The 15,380-nt window shown below is 40.5% G+C and overlaps 2 protein-coding genes across 5 annotated transcripts; one reads left to right on the forward strand and one right to left on the reverse strand.

Annotated features, from left to right (window-relative positions):
- Positions 1-1,318: 1,318 nt before the first annotated feature.
- Positions 1,319-4,351, reverse strand: LOC133154102 (calcium release-activated calcium channel protein 1-like). Its single transcript, XM_061278529.1, has 2 exons — positions 4,020-4,351; positions 1,319-3,479 (listed from the first exon to the last, which is right to left on the reverse strand). The coding sequence occupies exons 1-2, from the start codon at positions 4,131-4,133 to the stop codon at positions 2,931-2,933; spliced, it is 663 nt and encodes a 220-aa protein (XP_061134513.1). The 5' UTR covers positions 4,134-4,351; the 3' UTR covers positions 1,319-2,930.
- Positions 4,352-6,008: 1,657 nt separating this feature from the next.
- On the forward strand, positions 6,009-14,437 carry kdm2ba (lysine (K)-specific demethylase 2Ba). Of its 4 annotated transcripts, none has more exons than XM_061279595.1 (10): positions 6,009-6,170; positions 9,086-9,310; positions 9,490-9,633; positions 10,272-10,358; positions 10,576-10,917; positions 11,023-11,831; positions 12,053-12,216; positions 12,297-12,458; positions 12,636-12,854; positions 13,259-14,437. In XM_061279595.1, the coding sequence occupies exons 1-10, from the start codon at positions 6,117-6,119 to the stop codon at positions 13,438-13,440; spliced, it is 2,388 nt and encodes a 795-aa protein (XP_061135579.1). In that variant the 5' UTR covers positions 6,009-6,116; the 3' UTR covers positions 13,441-14,437. The 4 variants fall into 4 exon arrangements, with proteins under 4 accessions (XP_061135579.1, XP_061135582.1, XP_061135581.1 ...); XM_061279598.1 differs by having other exon boundaries at positions 10,576-10,863; XM_061279597.1 differs by having other exon boundaries at positions 10,585-10,917.
- The last annotated feature ends 943 nt before the right edge of the window (positions 14,438-15,380 follow it).

A 15,380-nucleotide genomic window follows, 5' to 3' on the forward strand; every position in this document is an offset into this window, starting at 1 on the left:
AAGTCAAAGTCAGCTTTATTGTCAATCCCTCCACATGTCACAACACACAAAGAGACCGAAATTACGTTTACTCTATCCCACGGTGACGAGACACATAACACGATAGACATACATGTACGTGACACAATATAAAAACAAGAAGGCAAAAAGTCAAACAATCAATAGTGAGAGTGATGAATAAATAATAAATAAACAGATAACACAATAAATAAGAGGAGCAAAATGGAGCCAGCAAGCATAGCGCAAAAGTAAAAAACATCATAAACAAAAAGGCACAAACAATAAATAATAAGAGTAATAATAAATAATAAATAAACAGATAACACAACAAATAAGAGCCAGTGTGCATACAGACAGTCAAAGTACAGGACGCTACGCAGAACGGGGGAGCGAGTTCAGGATCCTAACAGCCTGGAGTATGAAGCTGTTTGAAAGTCTGGTGGTGCAGTAGTTTGCAGTGATATTTAACTGCACTGCATCATACTGAGCTAATAAATTCAGTATTTACATTACAAATTATATTTGTAGACTGAATATATCCTAAAATAAATTATCTATGGATTATGAATGCAATGTAAATACAACAGACCCTTATATAATAATACTACTGATAATAACAATACAAATAAACATATTCTTATGCTTATTAATTGATGTAATGCCGAGTCAGTTGGTGAGATACCAAATTAATAATTAAAATGTTGATCAGATTTTAACACTGCTGGGTCAAAAGATGCACCACGAAAACAAAAAAAACCAGTGATTTTTTAAACAAATTGTTTATGTGACCGCCACCCTTGATGTGGTCTTCTGCAATGAAGGTGAAAAAAATGGCTAAACTTACTGTCGCACTTCAAAGTGTCTTTGGTTTTCTGTCTCTCTCTCACGCTCTCTCTGAGTTGTTACATAATATACACTGGCAGGATCACTTAAAGCACAGACCAGCGTACATGCCTTTTCTCAAAACACAAGACAGAAAGAATCGGAAGTTTAAAACACAGCACATCAACCAGCAAGTAAACATGAAGGTTGTTTTTGTATGACCAGGCCACTAAATCTAAGGTCTTCAATTATTTTCCAACATGGCTGACAAAACCTTGTCCAAAAAAGGTAACCTGCTATTGCACTAAAGGTGTTACCACAGTATGGAACCTTCACATCAAATCATAAGCCGTGTGATCTCGTCCTCTCCAAAAGGTCATCATGATAATCTGCAAGAATATAATTAATGTTTGGACAGTGCATGATGTGATTCTTAGACACAGTCCTGTTCTTGTATTTTAACACCATATAAGGAATTAGTGGTGGTATAAAGTGGTCAAGTAACATAAAATGTGTTTTATTTTGAAATTGGCAACAAACCCCACCTTGATACAGCTCACAGGATAAGCTGCAGTGTCAACTTACATAGTAAAACACGTTCATGGATACTTTGTATATACAATACCGTCAGTTGAATAAATAAACCACAAAAGTCAACTTATGGAACAGAGCAGTTATCTGTTATAAACAAGGCACAATAGGTGAGCTGAGAGGCTCTTTGATTGTCACATGACCCAATAATGGGTATTTATATCTGCATACTCGCATGCATCTACCATATGTCTCATTTCAGCATATCCATTGGCTTTGGGCCCCCACACCCTCCCCTCAAAAAATATTTCAGGGATTCAAAACAAAATGAAAACCACTAACATAATTCAATATGTGCCACAGGACAATAATACTTGTAAGATTTGCAACATGTGAGCATGCTAAAGCATGTAAACAATCAACATTTCTAACATGCGAGCAAAAGCATGTAAACTATCAATTAAGACGCATTCACCAAATATTTCCAACAACATGCATAACTATATGGAAAAAAAATGAAAAGCATGTTTGCAGTTTTTTTTTGGTTTGTTTTGTTTACAAATGCTGCAACAGCTTTTTTTCTCATTCTAGCACATGGTTGGAGGAATTCTATTCTATTATTCATGTGAATTGCTCCACATCTTTGCTTGTGGTGTTAATAGTTAATAGTTTACAGTGCTCAACATAACAAACCACAAAGGTTCTCAGTTTTGCTATTTAATCTGTTTTGTTGAGGTGCAAAATGCAAATTTTGACTCACAAACTTCTATGCTAAACCGCTTATTCTGAGCCTTGATCACATTATGTCGAGTAGATCCATCCACAAGGTAGCAACTTGCTACATAATGTAACTGTACACTCTTTTGGGTTGAAAGTAAATTTTAAAATCTGTTTGTAATCAAATTTAAAATATTTGTATTGACAATTGAGTACCAATATCTGAACACAAAAATAACACAAACTCCGCAACACCATGGGATACAAAAAGACATATTGCTAAATCATTGACAATAATGCATAAACTTCAACACAAAATAATCTTGAATGCAGTTAAACCCAAAGCTCCAGTGTGGTCAACTAAAAGATGCATCATTATGACAGGTTTTTTTTTTTCTTCTGTTGCACGTGAGCAGGATTTATGCAAACACTTTGTCACGAATGTCCGTTAGGTGATATGTGTGCATATGCGATTTCATGCAACTATGTGAATTCAGAGATTTGCTTTAAACCGTTCTTTTCTAACAGAGATGGCAACAAATTCTAACTGTGAATATTTGATCATATCAAATTGGCAATATTTCCTTCATATCAAAAAAAAATATTACATTGATTACGTTGAACCATATGAATTACTCCATACGGGTTTGGCATACATTGGTAGGTGCTAGAGAAATAAATCAGCACTAGTCATGTTTTCATGCTGAATAATATGCAAGAAAACGTCAACAGGAAATCATTAAACCTTCACTGCCCGAAAGATAAAAATGACTATATAAGCACTGTCCACAAAAAAATAATTTCACAGCAAAAGCACTGCTGAATGTCCCCTGCTTTTGCAAGTAAGCAAAGCAAACGAATCAAGCAAAATGGTCAACAGCCTTCAAGTCCTCATTTTCCATCCTGTGGTCCAGTTGGTTCTGCAGCCGAATAACTTGCTCGAGTTCCCGGATCTGCCGGTCCGTTTTGTGACTGACGAGTGTGCGATAAAAGTGAACGGCGAACACAATAAAAACCAACCCGAAAGGCACCATGATGGAAGTGGAAGCGATGGCTGCAGCTCGGCCAGAACTAATGGTGGTGTCATTTTTTTCCGTCTTCGTCTTCAGGGGTAAAAACTTGACCCAGCAGAGGAGCATCACCTCTGTGAGGAAGAGAAGTGTGCCGATGACAGTGGAAAAAGCCCAAGCCAGTTCAATGTGACGGTGCATGCGCTCATGGGGAGACTCGTTCACCGAATTGAGGTTGTGAACATTGCTGACTGCCTCGAGATTAGGGAGGATGCAGGTGCTAATCATGAGTGCAAAAAGGTGCACTGCAACTAGCACTGTTGTGCACGCACTAAAGGCTATCAGCAACCCTGGAGGATAATCAAAGTCATTTTCCAGCTGCACCTCCACCATGGCAACCTAGGAAAATTGACATATAGCAAATAATAATCATATTCATCATCATCGTCATCATCACAATGCAGTTCACGGATAACATTCAGGACTAGGACTATATATATATATTTTAGAGTGCTTAGCTGCAATAATACTTCATGGAGGGACAAAGTCTCATTTCATTGTTTACAAGCACCAATTTTGCAGCTTTCAGCATCACAATCCGGCCAAATACCCTATCCATACATCTGTGTCTGTTTTTAACATTTTATACCATGCTTTGCTTACACCTAACATCTATTTATTGTCCATTTACTCCGGCATATATGTGAAACCAAGTTACTTGACGATGCAGGTTGCGTGACCTGTTTTGTTTCCTGCTAGTAATTACAGTCCATACACACAAAGACGAACGAGGTCATTGTGGAAACGTGTTTAGGCGGAGAGCGGGCCTGCACAGGGACAAGACCTTGAAAACACCCGTGCGCGTCTGTCTTGGTGCAGTGGAACCATGTTACTCTTCCAGGAAGCAAAGACGCTGTTTAAAAAAAAAAAAAAACTTACCATTGCAAACCCCGACAAAAGAGCTGAAGTGCGGCTGGCAGCTTTCAGCTTGGCCCGGCTCAGGTACAATTTTCTCCATGAGAGAGCCTGCATGGAATGTTCGTTCGAACTCATTCCGAAGTTCCGAAGTTTAAGTCTGGATCAGAATTAGACTTGACGAGCAGGTTTTCCTGTGCGTTAAAAACTGCAGTAACACAAAAGACGGAAGCAAAGCGAGTAATGTCGCAAAAGAGAGTGCAAGAACAGGAACAGGAACAGAGAGAGAGCTATCCGACCATGGTAAAACTTCCCTGTAACAGCTGACTGTCAGAAACATGAGCTACTGTACCCACAAGTCAATGCAGTGCAGAGCTGGACAAGAAGGACCCCTAGCGTCCGCACAATTAAAAATAAAAGGCAACGTTTGAAAAGTGACTGCGGGATCAAAACATATTTGCAAATTAATCTGCGGGATTAATTTTGAGACATTCATAATTTGTTTGTGGTTGAAATTTAAACCATGTTGATAAGTGTTCTTTGCATTTGACTGTAATGCCTGTCATAGACAGTAGAAATCAATGTTATCTATCTTCAGGCACAATTTTTGATACAGCGTTTATTAGAACGCATTTTATTTTATAAGTACTTCTAATGAAAATCGAACATATAATCGTCACATTAAATTAAAATGTTAGGATGATGTAAACATTGAAAACAACAGATGCTAAGATTTCACAATTACATTATTCCTCTTCCAAGTTCCCGTTTTTCTGTTTTCTCGTAAAAAGATGATGAAGACATCTTATTCCTTCAGAAAAAAAAGCAACTATAATTTTGAAAGACTCTTTATTGAGCTCGCCAAACACACGGAATTATGTTACACTCTGCAATCTTATTATAAAACATCATCGTGGTCCACATGTCTACCTCACAGTTGAAAGAGTCTGGGTTCACATTTAAGATCACCAAAAGAAGCACTGATCTCTCATCTTGGATAAAACATGCACCTTTGATACTTTACCTTTGTTTTACTCTGATGAACAGAAATTACAACTTGAAGGTTTAGCTCAGAAAATGACAAACAGAGTAATTGTTTTGACCTCAGCTGAATGTTGGGCCAGATATACTTCAAAATAGTTCATGGGCATTCCTGAGATTTTGAAGATTAGCCTATAATCTGGCTGGACAAGTCCCAAATGAAAATGTTTTGACCTCAACCTTGGCTACCTTGTTTCAGATATTGCTTAAAATCAACAGGAAACTTTTTCTCTCAATCCTTGACGTTTTGGAAGATGATGGTGACCTGAAGAGTTTAATCATCAGGAACCCTATTTATACACAAATGACCTAAAAAATGTCATCAGGAATTTAGACACTTTTTATTTGATGAAAACATGTTGAGATTTTCATGACTGAATCGTTTGGATATAGATGAATATTATGCAATACTTCATTTTTATAAGTATTTGCCGATGTTTACATTTTCAAATGATCAAATAAACATTCCTAGGCTACCATCAATGGTGAACTATTTATAGAACACTCCCGTTGGCCACTCATGTCCTCTGGGTGCTATCTGGTGCCCGTGGGCAGATCAGTGACAGATCACTGATCAGTGAGTCATCAAGGGTGGCGGTTGAACAAATGACAGCACATCGAAACTACAAACTGACTTGTTTACGATTAAGTGTCTTTTGTTAATGATTTATCCTAATTTCCGGGTGCTTTAATGCTACATTCATTAATCCTCGGTAACGAAATGTACCATTTGTAGTCGCGGGGTTATTGCTAGCAAGATAGTTTGGTTTATAATTATATTTCAACAAAAAATAGACACCCATGCAACACGTGTGATTTTGTTACGTAAGCCGTGGTAATTTTCAATTTATTTCTCATTTTATTTTTTAAACTCGAGGGTGGACTTGTAAAGAGCGAAAGAGTGTATACTATTTCCCACGTCTTTTGGATACATTGAACTCAACTTTGTGCACTCTGCCAGCTGGCTGCTTGTCGGTGTGATAGGAAGGAGGAGGGGCTGGGGGAGTGCGCTGTGTTCTCTCGAGTCTTGTTCAGCCATGTTGGATTTTTCTGCTTTTCACCAACGATGAGCGCGGAGCCATGGCCTTGTCATTGAGTGGAGACGATGAGGAATATGATTCAGAGTCCGAACAGGTCAGATCTGATTTCTTAATTTCAGTGTGTCCTTAACACGTATCTATGTGATTTAAATGTAAATTTAAGCATTGGATTAAAACAATATTGTTTAGAGCTGGTTTTCTCCCAATTACCTGAGCACACTGTTGTACCCTAAGCTTTACCTCGCTGTCCTGGCGAATTGAAAGGACAAATATGTGCTCGTAACCTTTATTCAGGGATGAGATTTACTCGTATATCCAAAAGCCAACATTTACTTTGAGTAATTCCAGTACAACGAACCCGTTCTGTTGCTCAAGCTTTAAACTCCGAGCATCAAAACACAGTGTCCTCTCTGGTCACCCTGATCTGCTACCACAACTGACCCATTTTGTACTGTCCACCTCTGAACGCAACCACAAGTTTCACACGGTGGTGACATTTCGACTCACATGTCACTGGAATTACAACTGCTCGCTGCTCCGTATCTGTAGCTTTTCTTTTAAAAAAAAAAAAGGCTTGCCGCGTTTTGCTCCTGCAAAACCGTACATTTCACCCACTTCCTTAAGTTACACTGCCTTTAAGAAGGCTCCAGGCCAAATGTTCTCAAAGCAGGGGCCATGGAAGGGGGATGGGGAGAGGGAACAATGAAGTGTGTCTCCTTCTGTTGCATGAAGAACACTGGTCCAAATAGAACCAAGTGACCCCTTGGCTTCCCGAACACGTTGTAACGCTGAAGCCCTTTTTTAGACTGGATGGCATAAGGCTGTTGAGGTGTTACCGCTACAAATGTACTGTCGTGTGAGGGCATAAACCTGTTCTAAAAACGTGACAAAGTATGTAAGCAAGGCTTTTATTTGACTTTCCAACTTCCGCAACCTTTAAGCAGGCGACGTGAGTTTACTGATCGAAAGGAGTTTTTGGAGATTACAAAATGCATAGTGCGCCCTAATGGCAGGGATGGGTATGCTTACATCCGGATTCCATACTACACGTTGCTGTGGTTTGACATAAACAAACGGCGTGCACGTCACTCTTCTGTTTAAAATATACACTTTTGAATAAATCCAAACTTGAACCGATTTATAAACTATTATCTACTCATGCGAGTGGTGGGAACAACTTCAAAGTGCTCTGTGAGTACAAAAAGACAGTCGTTCTAGGAATGTTATTAATGTGGAGGGCAATGTACAAATCCTCAAATATGTGTTTGCTAAAATGAACTAGTTATTGTATCTTAACGTATCAGAGTAATAATCAGATCTGAAATCAATGTCCACAGCATAACGCCATCAGTCTGATCGGACTTTTAGTGGTTGACAGTAGAAATGCCATTACATCATATCCACATCATAAAGTCTTTGGTCTGAGAAAAACTAGTTCACATTTTGTTCTTGTAGATTGACATTAAGCACGGATGCACAACTCAGTAAGGGGCACAGTCGTTTTTTTCCCTCCCCTAGCGTAGTCAGGTAAGTTTTGCAATATTTTTGTGAAGCAAATTTCACTCGGTTCCTTTACAGCACCTCTTTACTGTACCGTTATACAGCAAATAGGTGAAATAATGTATAGCGTACTACCGTCGAACTTTTGTAAAGATAGCTGGATTCCTGCTTTAAGGATCAGAATCTTCAACCTCGTCATTTATGATACAACAAATAGCTGAAATGTGGAAACGTGCACAACCTTTCCAAAGCGTCGTCCATTCATTAAAAGGTAATATAATAATAATCAGGGCAGCGTAATTGCCCTGGTTTAACACCTTTGTTACAGTCAACTGACGTGGCTTTGCGCTTGTTTTAAATTGCCTGCTAAACACAATGCTTGGTTGTCTTTAACCAGGAATGTCTTGACAGTCAGCTGATGAGACACCTTTTGGCTTCACGCCAGTTTCTCAGTGTTGGGACACTGGCTCATTTTTGTCCATGGATAACACTTTGAAAAGGCCCATCCAGGGATAACCTGCTGAAGCAGTTTAACGTCTCGTTTTTTTTTTTTTTTCCCCACTAGAGCGTTGATCAACTGGTAGCTTGTGGGGTGAAATGAGCCTGTTGAAACTGTCCAATCCAGCCCGTGACTTGATTCCGTAACTATGAGGATCAAAGAGGAAATAGACTAAAGCAACTAAAGCAGCAACGACAAAGACTATGAAGGCTAAAATTGCCTTCAGTTTTGTGATGAATTGGAAAACAACAACAAACACCCTATAATAATGAGACTGCAATATTTGATTTTCATTTTTATTTGAGGGACTGGCCCCGAAGTTGACTGTCTGCTAAAATTCCATCCCTCTGACAAATATAATTTGTGACCCCTGTAATGAGATTGGCTGTGGGGTGGTGATCAGTAAAGGACAGTTGTATAGATGACAAGATGCTTTCCCAGGCTTTTAAATGTCACTCATTTCAAAGAGCTATAATTACATTCATAAGAGTAATAATAAGGTATGACAATTGAATGCACCACATGAAACATAAATCTCTGCAATATCATTTTTCATGCATCCCCTGCAGTACTTAAGAATCATATCCACCAGCAGAAAGCCAAGCGTGTTGCCTAGGTAACATCTCCCGTTGGAAAAGGAGTCTGTGTAATGGCCCGTGATTTGTCTTTTTTTTCCCCCCATTGATTTACCATCTTTCCATAGCAACCAGGGAGGTATTAAAAGAGATGATAGAAATCCACATGGCAATGATATTTGACTAAATGATGTCTGTCACATGTTTTAGTTACAGCTGTGCCCCCCTTTTTTTTTTTTTACTCTTATTTGTTTTGCTGAGTCACTCAATCCGTATGTAATTCATCCTGCTGAGAGTATAATGGCAGGCTCCTGTGTTGAGTCATTTACAAGTAAAAATCCTGAATAGCGCTAACAATAGTATTGTGTGGTTTTAATTTTAATGTTCAATCAAAATGTGGTATTTATAATCCCACATTGTTTGTCATTTTTGCAGCAGCGTGCAGCCAATCGTCCGAAGCCCAAGATGGCAACACCTTCGGCTGTTAAACTACCATCCAGTCGTAGCTCGTCGGGAGCCAGACGGAGAAGAACGCGTTGCCGAAAGTGCGAGGCGTGCATGCGAACAGAGTGTGGAGAGTGTCATTTTTGCAAGGACATGAAGAAGTTTGGTGGTCCAGGCCGCATGAAACAGTCCTGCATTATGAGACAGTGCATAGCAGTGAGTCAGCTGTTTGATTTTTTTTTCATTGGAAGTTCTCTTTATTTGGAAGCTACATGCGCCTCCATTAATAAGTCACAAAGAACTATGTGAAAATAAGACATGAAAGATATAAAAAAAAATTGACAAATCACTCTTCATTTCAATGATTTTTTTTCTGGTTTGTTTCCCAATTGCAGCCTGTTTTGCCCCACACAGCAGTATGCGTGGTCTGCAAGGAGGCTGGCAAAGAGGATACACTGGAGGAAGAGGAAGACAAATTCAATTTCATGTTAATGGAATGTTCTATCTGCAATGAAATTGTCCATCCCAACTGCCTCAAGGTACGGAGTAGCAGCCTGTAAACGCACACTCCCACCCAGTCAGATCACTCATCTGATGATTCATGAGTTGAGTCTCATGCCAAGAATGCCAGGTCATCATAAACTCACAGGAGTGACTCAGTGGTTTTGACTGAGGGTGCTTGAACATCAACATGTTCCTATTTGATGTCTTGTGAGTTTGGCATCGTCGCATATTTCGACACCCAAGAGAAACCTGTATCGCAGTTTGTCACAATGTTGAAATGGGCTGTGAAAATGTTGCAGCACAGTATTTAGGGACATCAAAGCAAAAGTATGTCAAGCAACCAAAACGCGATTAGTCATTAAATAGTGAACACAAATTTTATTGACAGCATGTCCTTGCCCAGACCAAGTTAAGAAAGAGTGCTGACTTGTTTTTTCAACAGTTTGGTGTTGTGCATCATTGTCGATTGTTTCCAAGTGTAACACTTGCTTTCCTTTTACAAAATCTTCACGGTCAAACTCTGCACTTCAGCGTATAGTTATGGTTTAATGACTAAACAGACTCACACCACACTCACTTTCACTTCCTTTGTGATCCTCGTGTCGAACTGCAGCCGGACACTATTAAAACTATTGTCGTTTTAACGTTGCGGTTTTTCTCGCTGTCCTATTAGATGAGCGATGCCTCTGGCGTGGTGAACGACGAGCTCCCAAATTGCTGGGAATGCCCTAAGTGCAACCATGCTGGAAAGAGTGGAAAAGTGAGTACAGAGATGCTGGGAGAAGGCAGGCATTAAGTTTGATGAAAAATAGTTACACAATCCTAAAGAGCAGTTGCTTTGTATACTTTTTGAGTTGTTTTTATAGATGTTAATCAGATGCCTTTCTTTAAATACTGTTGAATATTTATGACTCTTGAATGTATGAGGACCAATAGGCTAAAGGTATAAAGTTGTCTCGCACATTTCACCCCTTTTGGTATTAAAGCAAAAAAGGGGTCCAGGGTTCAAGTACGCCTCCAACCTCCCTGGCTCTCTGCTGAGGGAACAGAAACCTATGAAGGAGGAGGGGGACATGTCGTCTTCACTCAAGAGAAGACCTGACCGAGAGGAGACACCCAGGCATCGACCTGAGGAGCCTCTACACCGGCAGCCGCCCCTGTTGTCCCTGAACAGCGTTCCCCGCCCTCGACTCGAGGATAAGCTGAGGAAGAAGAGGAAGCTCTTTGATGAAGAGGAGGAAGATGATTTCAGAGGAAGGATGAAGGTTGGTGTCAGAGAGTCCCTACTTCCGATACAGGGAATGTTGGGCCTTGCCAGTGTAAGTGCCAACAAAAACATTCCAGTAATGTATCACTGTTTCATTGTGCTCATGTTGTAATTTAGTGGCAGATACATTTCAAATGTAATGTTCTTTTTCTTGTAGGAGAGGTCAGAAGACCCTTGTTTCTCAAAGATCCTGCAGCAAATTAAGATGGAAGAAGAAGATGCGTTTGAGGACGACGACGAAGATGGAAGGGAACTTTTCCGGGGTTTTGTCGAGCGAAATGGCCGTTTGGGCGGTGCTGAGGACTTGACAGATGACAGAGACTATAAAAATGATCTTTTGAATCCTTCCCTCAAATTGCCCACTGTGGACAGTGACCACTCCCACTGCAGCTCTCCGCAAGCCGGCCCAAGCAGCGAAGGCGGGAGCGAGACCCAGGAAAAAGGCCCTCGTCCCAAAGCTCGGCGCAAAAGGCGTTTACCCAACAGGGAGTTGAGCAGAGAACTGAGCAAAGCACTAAACCAGGAAATTCATAAGACCGAAGACTGCCTGGCCAATGAGAACCGCCAGCCTCTGAAGGTGGAGCCGGAGTCTGAAAATGAAGAACCCAAGAGGTTGTTCCGGAATAGCAATGACCTCGGCGAGCAGAGGTCCCACCTTAAGACCAAGGAGATGAATGGCACCCCCTGGGAACTGCGCCACTTCTACCCGAGTCAGATCACGCCGCTGGGCTTCAACCGGAGCACGCCGACCACCCGACCGGTGCCTCCGCGCTCGCCACCCAAGTGTGTCCAAATGGAGCGCCACGTTATCCGGCCTCCGCCAATAAGCCCACCTCCCGATGGACTGCCTCTAAAAGATGGCAAAATGCATGTCCTCCAGCGTGAGGTCTGGATGACCATATTCAACAACCTCACACATCAGGAGCTCTGCTGTTGCATGAGAGTGTCCAAGACATGGAACAGATGGTAATGTTAACATATAGCTCAACTTTCAGTCAAGTACACTTAAACCCTTGCTTTATCTGTTCTAATTTCACCAGTTTACTTACCCAAGATGTTTAACACACGCACACCAAAACCAGTTATTTGTAAGCAAATATAGTATGTCCTCAGTGTTGGGGGGGCTACCACAAGCACAGGATCCAAAACACATAGCAAACCCAACTGTCTGTCTCTCTCGTATCCAGGTGCTGCGATAAAAGGCTGTGGACAAAGATCGATCTGAACCGCTGCACGTCCATCACGCCACTCATGCTCAGCGGGATCATTCGGCGACAGCCACTCTCCCTGGATCTCAGCTGGACCAACATTTCCAAGAAACAATTAAGCTGGCTTATTAACAGATTGCCAGGTACTGTAGCAGCGGGCGATGCTGTTACGTCGAGATGCGCCTTTGCCTCAGTGCGCCAATGTGCTACTGTGTCTTGTCAGGTCTGCGGGTGTTGAAGTTATCCGGGTGTTCGTGGGCTGCTGTATCTGCGCTCTGCACCTCCAGCTGCCCTCTACTCCGAACACTGGACGTCCAGTGGGTGGAGGGGCTCAAGGACGCACAGATGAGGGATCTCCTCTCACTTCCCACAGACAACAGGCCAGGTGACTTTTTAAGTGGGCAAAAATTACTTGGTATCAGTTGTGGTTTCTAGAATCTAATTTGATTGTTATAATTGAATGAAAAGCAATTCTACGTTTCTGTAAAACAAACCTTGACCTGTGCTAACTTGTAACTGAAGCACCCAAGTAGGGCTGAATTAATGCGTGTTGTGTGTGCAGGTCAGCTAGATAACCGCTGCAAATTGCGGAATGTGGAGGATCTGCGTCTGGCAGGCCTGGATATCACCGATGCATCTCTCCGCCTCATCATTCGCCAGATGCCTCAGCTTTCTCGGCTGGACCTGAGCTACTGTAACCACGTCAACGACCAGTCAGTCAACCTCCTGACAGCAGCCGGGACCACCACTCGAGACTCACTCACAGAAATCAACCTGTCAGGTAAGGACGGCAGCCAAGGGACCACACATCTTGGTCGTTGAATTAAGGTCCAGTCGGATGGAGCTGTACAATGAAGTGAATATTGCCATGTTTATAATAGGAAGCCCTGGCAATAGACCTTTAATTAGGGCCATTTTGTTAGGAAGAATCATCCAATTTAGAATATTCTACAACAGACCAACCAGTATGTCATTGCACATATACTGTGGAAAATTATTGATAATTTATCTCTGCAACATAGATAAATTACAGTAACAGGGAATAAATGTAATGTTCTTTCACTACAAGGTGTAAAAATACTTGGGTTCATTCATCAAGATAAGTACAAATTGACCAGTCAAGAGCTTTGTTTTGGCTTTCCTGAATACAAATTCACTCATTAGCTTACTTTCTTCCCCGTCTAGTTTGTAACCGGGTCACAGATCATTCCCTGAACTTTTTCAAGCGTTGTGGAAGCATCTGCCAGATTGACCTTCGCTTCTGCAAGCAGGTGACCAAGGTGGGCTGCGAGAGGTTCATCGCCGAAATGTCCGTGAGCGTCCCGTTTAGACTGAAGGAGGATAAACTGCTGCAGAAGACCAGCTAGTTAGCAATAATCAAATGGGTCGAATGACAATTTGCACTTATTGGCACGTTTTTCTTTTTATACTTGGCCTGCAGTAGATCTCTGAAATTATGTCACAATTAGAGGAATCAACAAGATAGAGATGGACCAGTGCAAGACGGAAAGAACTAGCATGCATTTGTGTTGAGATTGTATTTCTATATATAAAAAAAAATGTGCTTGTAACTGACTGTTCAGTTGTTTTGATTTTCTTCCTTAAATATTTGAAAGCAGTATTTTTATACAAACGCAAGTTTACTATATGTCCACTCGTGCTTGGGCGCTCATTTTCTGAGGAAGGCAACCTATGTCAAGCCAGCCTAGTGCCATTCAAGTTTTCGTCGTACTCGGGCCCAAAAATGTATTTGACATGGGGGCACATATAAATCACTTGTAACATAACATGCACCGTATATACTTAAAAACAAAACATTACGTTATGGTATAGTTCCAGGACATCTAGGATGTATTTCAATAATGGAGTTAACAAATGTCACGCATCACAAGTCATTTTTTTTTTTTTTTAACAGTTTGAGTGTTGTGGTTTACGGGGTACCCTGACATTTAAGCATTTATTTATTTTTACTGTAGTTTGTATTTATTTGTGTGCTTAGCAACTAGTCTTTGGCATAGCTATCAGACCCAGCTAGGTCAAATGACATTTGCAAATATTTTATACGAAAGTAGTTGATCTGGTTTAACAGTCAAGCCAGTAGGAGGAAGCTGACATTTAGCACTGATTTCACGGATGCAATGAAAGCTACATATCTGGTCGTGCACACCAGTTCAAATGATCAATTTATCTGCATTACCTGTGTAAATAACTCCATGCAGTCGGTGTTGTGTGTGTACAGTATTTTGGGATGTATTGTGCTGTGATTAACCTGCTATCACCTCAGGTGAATGTGATGTTTATATTTGTAAATTCAAAAGCTCAGTGCTAATATGCATTAAAAAAGACTTCCATTTGTACCATCAAGTTGTCTATTATATACCATAAGATTTCTATTTGTAGTATACATTTATAACTCATGCCACCTCCCCATCATTAGCACATGATAAAGGTAACTTTCTTTTTTTAAATAAAACTTTATTAAAATAAAACATTCAATAGTCCCAAAGACAAAAAATTTCAGGCAATACTTGCCCCTCTCGAAAAAAAAATGTCTGATGCAGTTCATAAAAGGAAAGCCTAGTCTTCACACTAACGGCAGCAATCTTGACTTTTGTGCAGGTAAGGTTCAGAAATGGAAATGATGCAACTGAGCAGCATAGGGAGAAAATGACGGTTAAAGAATTGAGGAAAAGAAGTAGGAATGATAACACTGAGGGACCAACCAGATTGACCTTGCTTGATGAAAAAAAATCTGTTCAGTTCCAATCCAAGGGGCATTTGAAACGTACTTACTTTACACAAGTTAAACCAATATGCATCTCACGCATTTATGCAAATGTACACTAGCAAGTCATTTTTATACACATATTCATTGACACGTAAATAGCTCAGCACTGAATAGTTGATTAATTCTACTTAAGAAAATAAAAAAATAAGACTATTTCACTTAAGACAGTAAACACCAAAGTGAACATTCAGTTACATCCACAGTTTGACTAAAAAATTGTGAAAATGGTAAGATGACTAGCACCGATTTGTCTCAAGTGTTGAGACAGAGGAGACGGTGAAGACCAACTATTGATGTTATGACAGACATGTTAGAATCTTACACGTACGCATTTTAATTAAAGTGTGTACTAGAACAGTGGCTGGACCAATTCAAAAAGAAATCCTCATTGTCAGTCACCAACATTGATTGATTTCTCATCATCTTATTCAACTGACATCTGGTGAAGGAGCTACACGACAAAGATTTAAAGAATTGCCAAACATCCCATCTCAGTCCCCTCCGCTTCTCATAAACTGA

Source organism: Syngnathus typhle, linkage group LG5, assembly GCF_033458585.1.
Source record: "Syngnathus typhle isolate RoL2023-S1 ecotype Sweden linkage group LG5, RoL_Styp_1.0, whole genome shotgun sequence".
NCBI lineage: Eukaryota > Metazoa > Chordata > Actinopteri > Syngnathiformes > Syngnathidae > Syngnathus > Syngnathus typhle.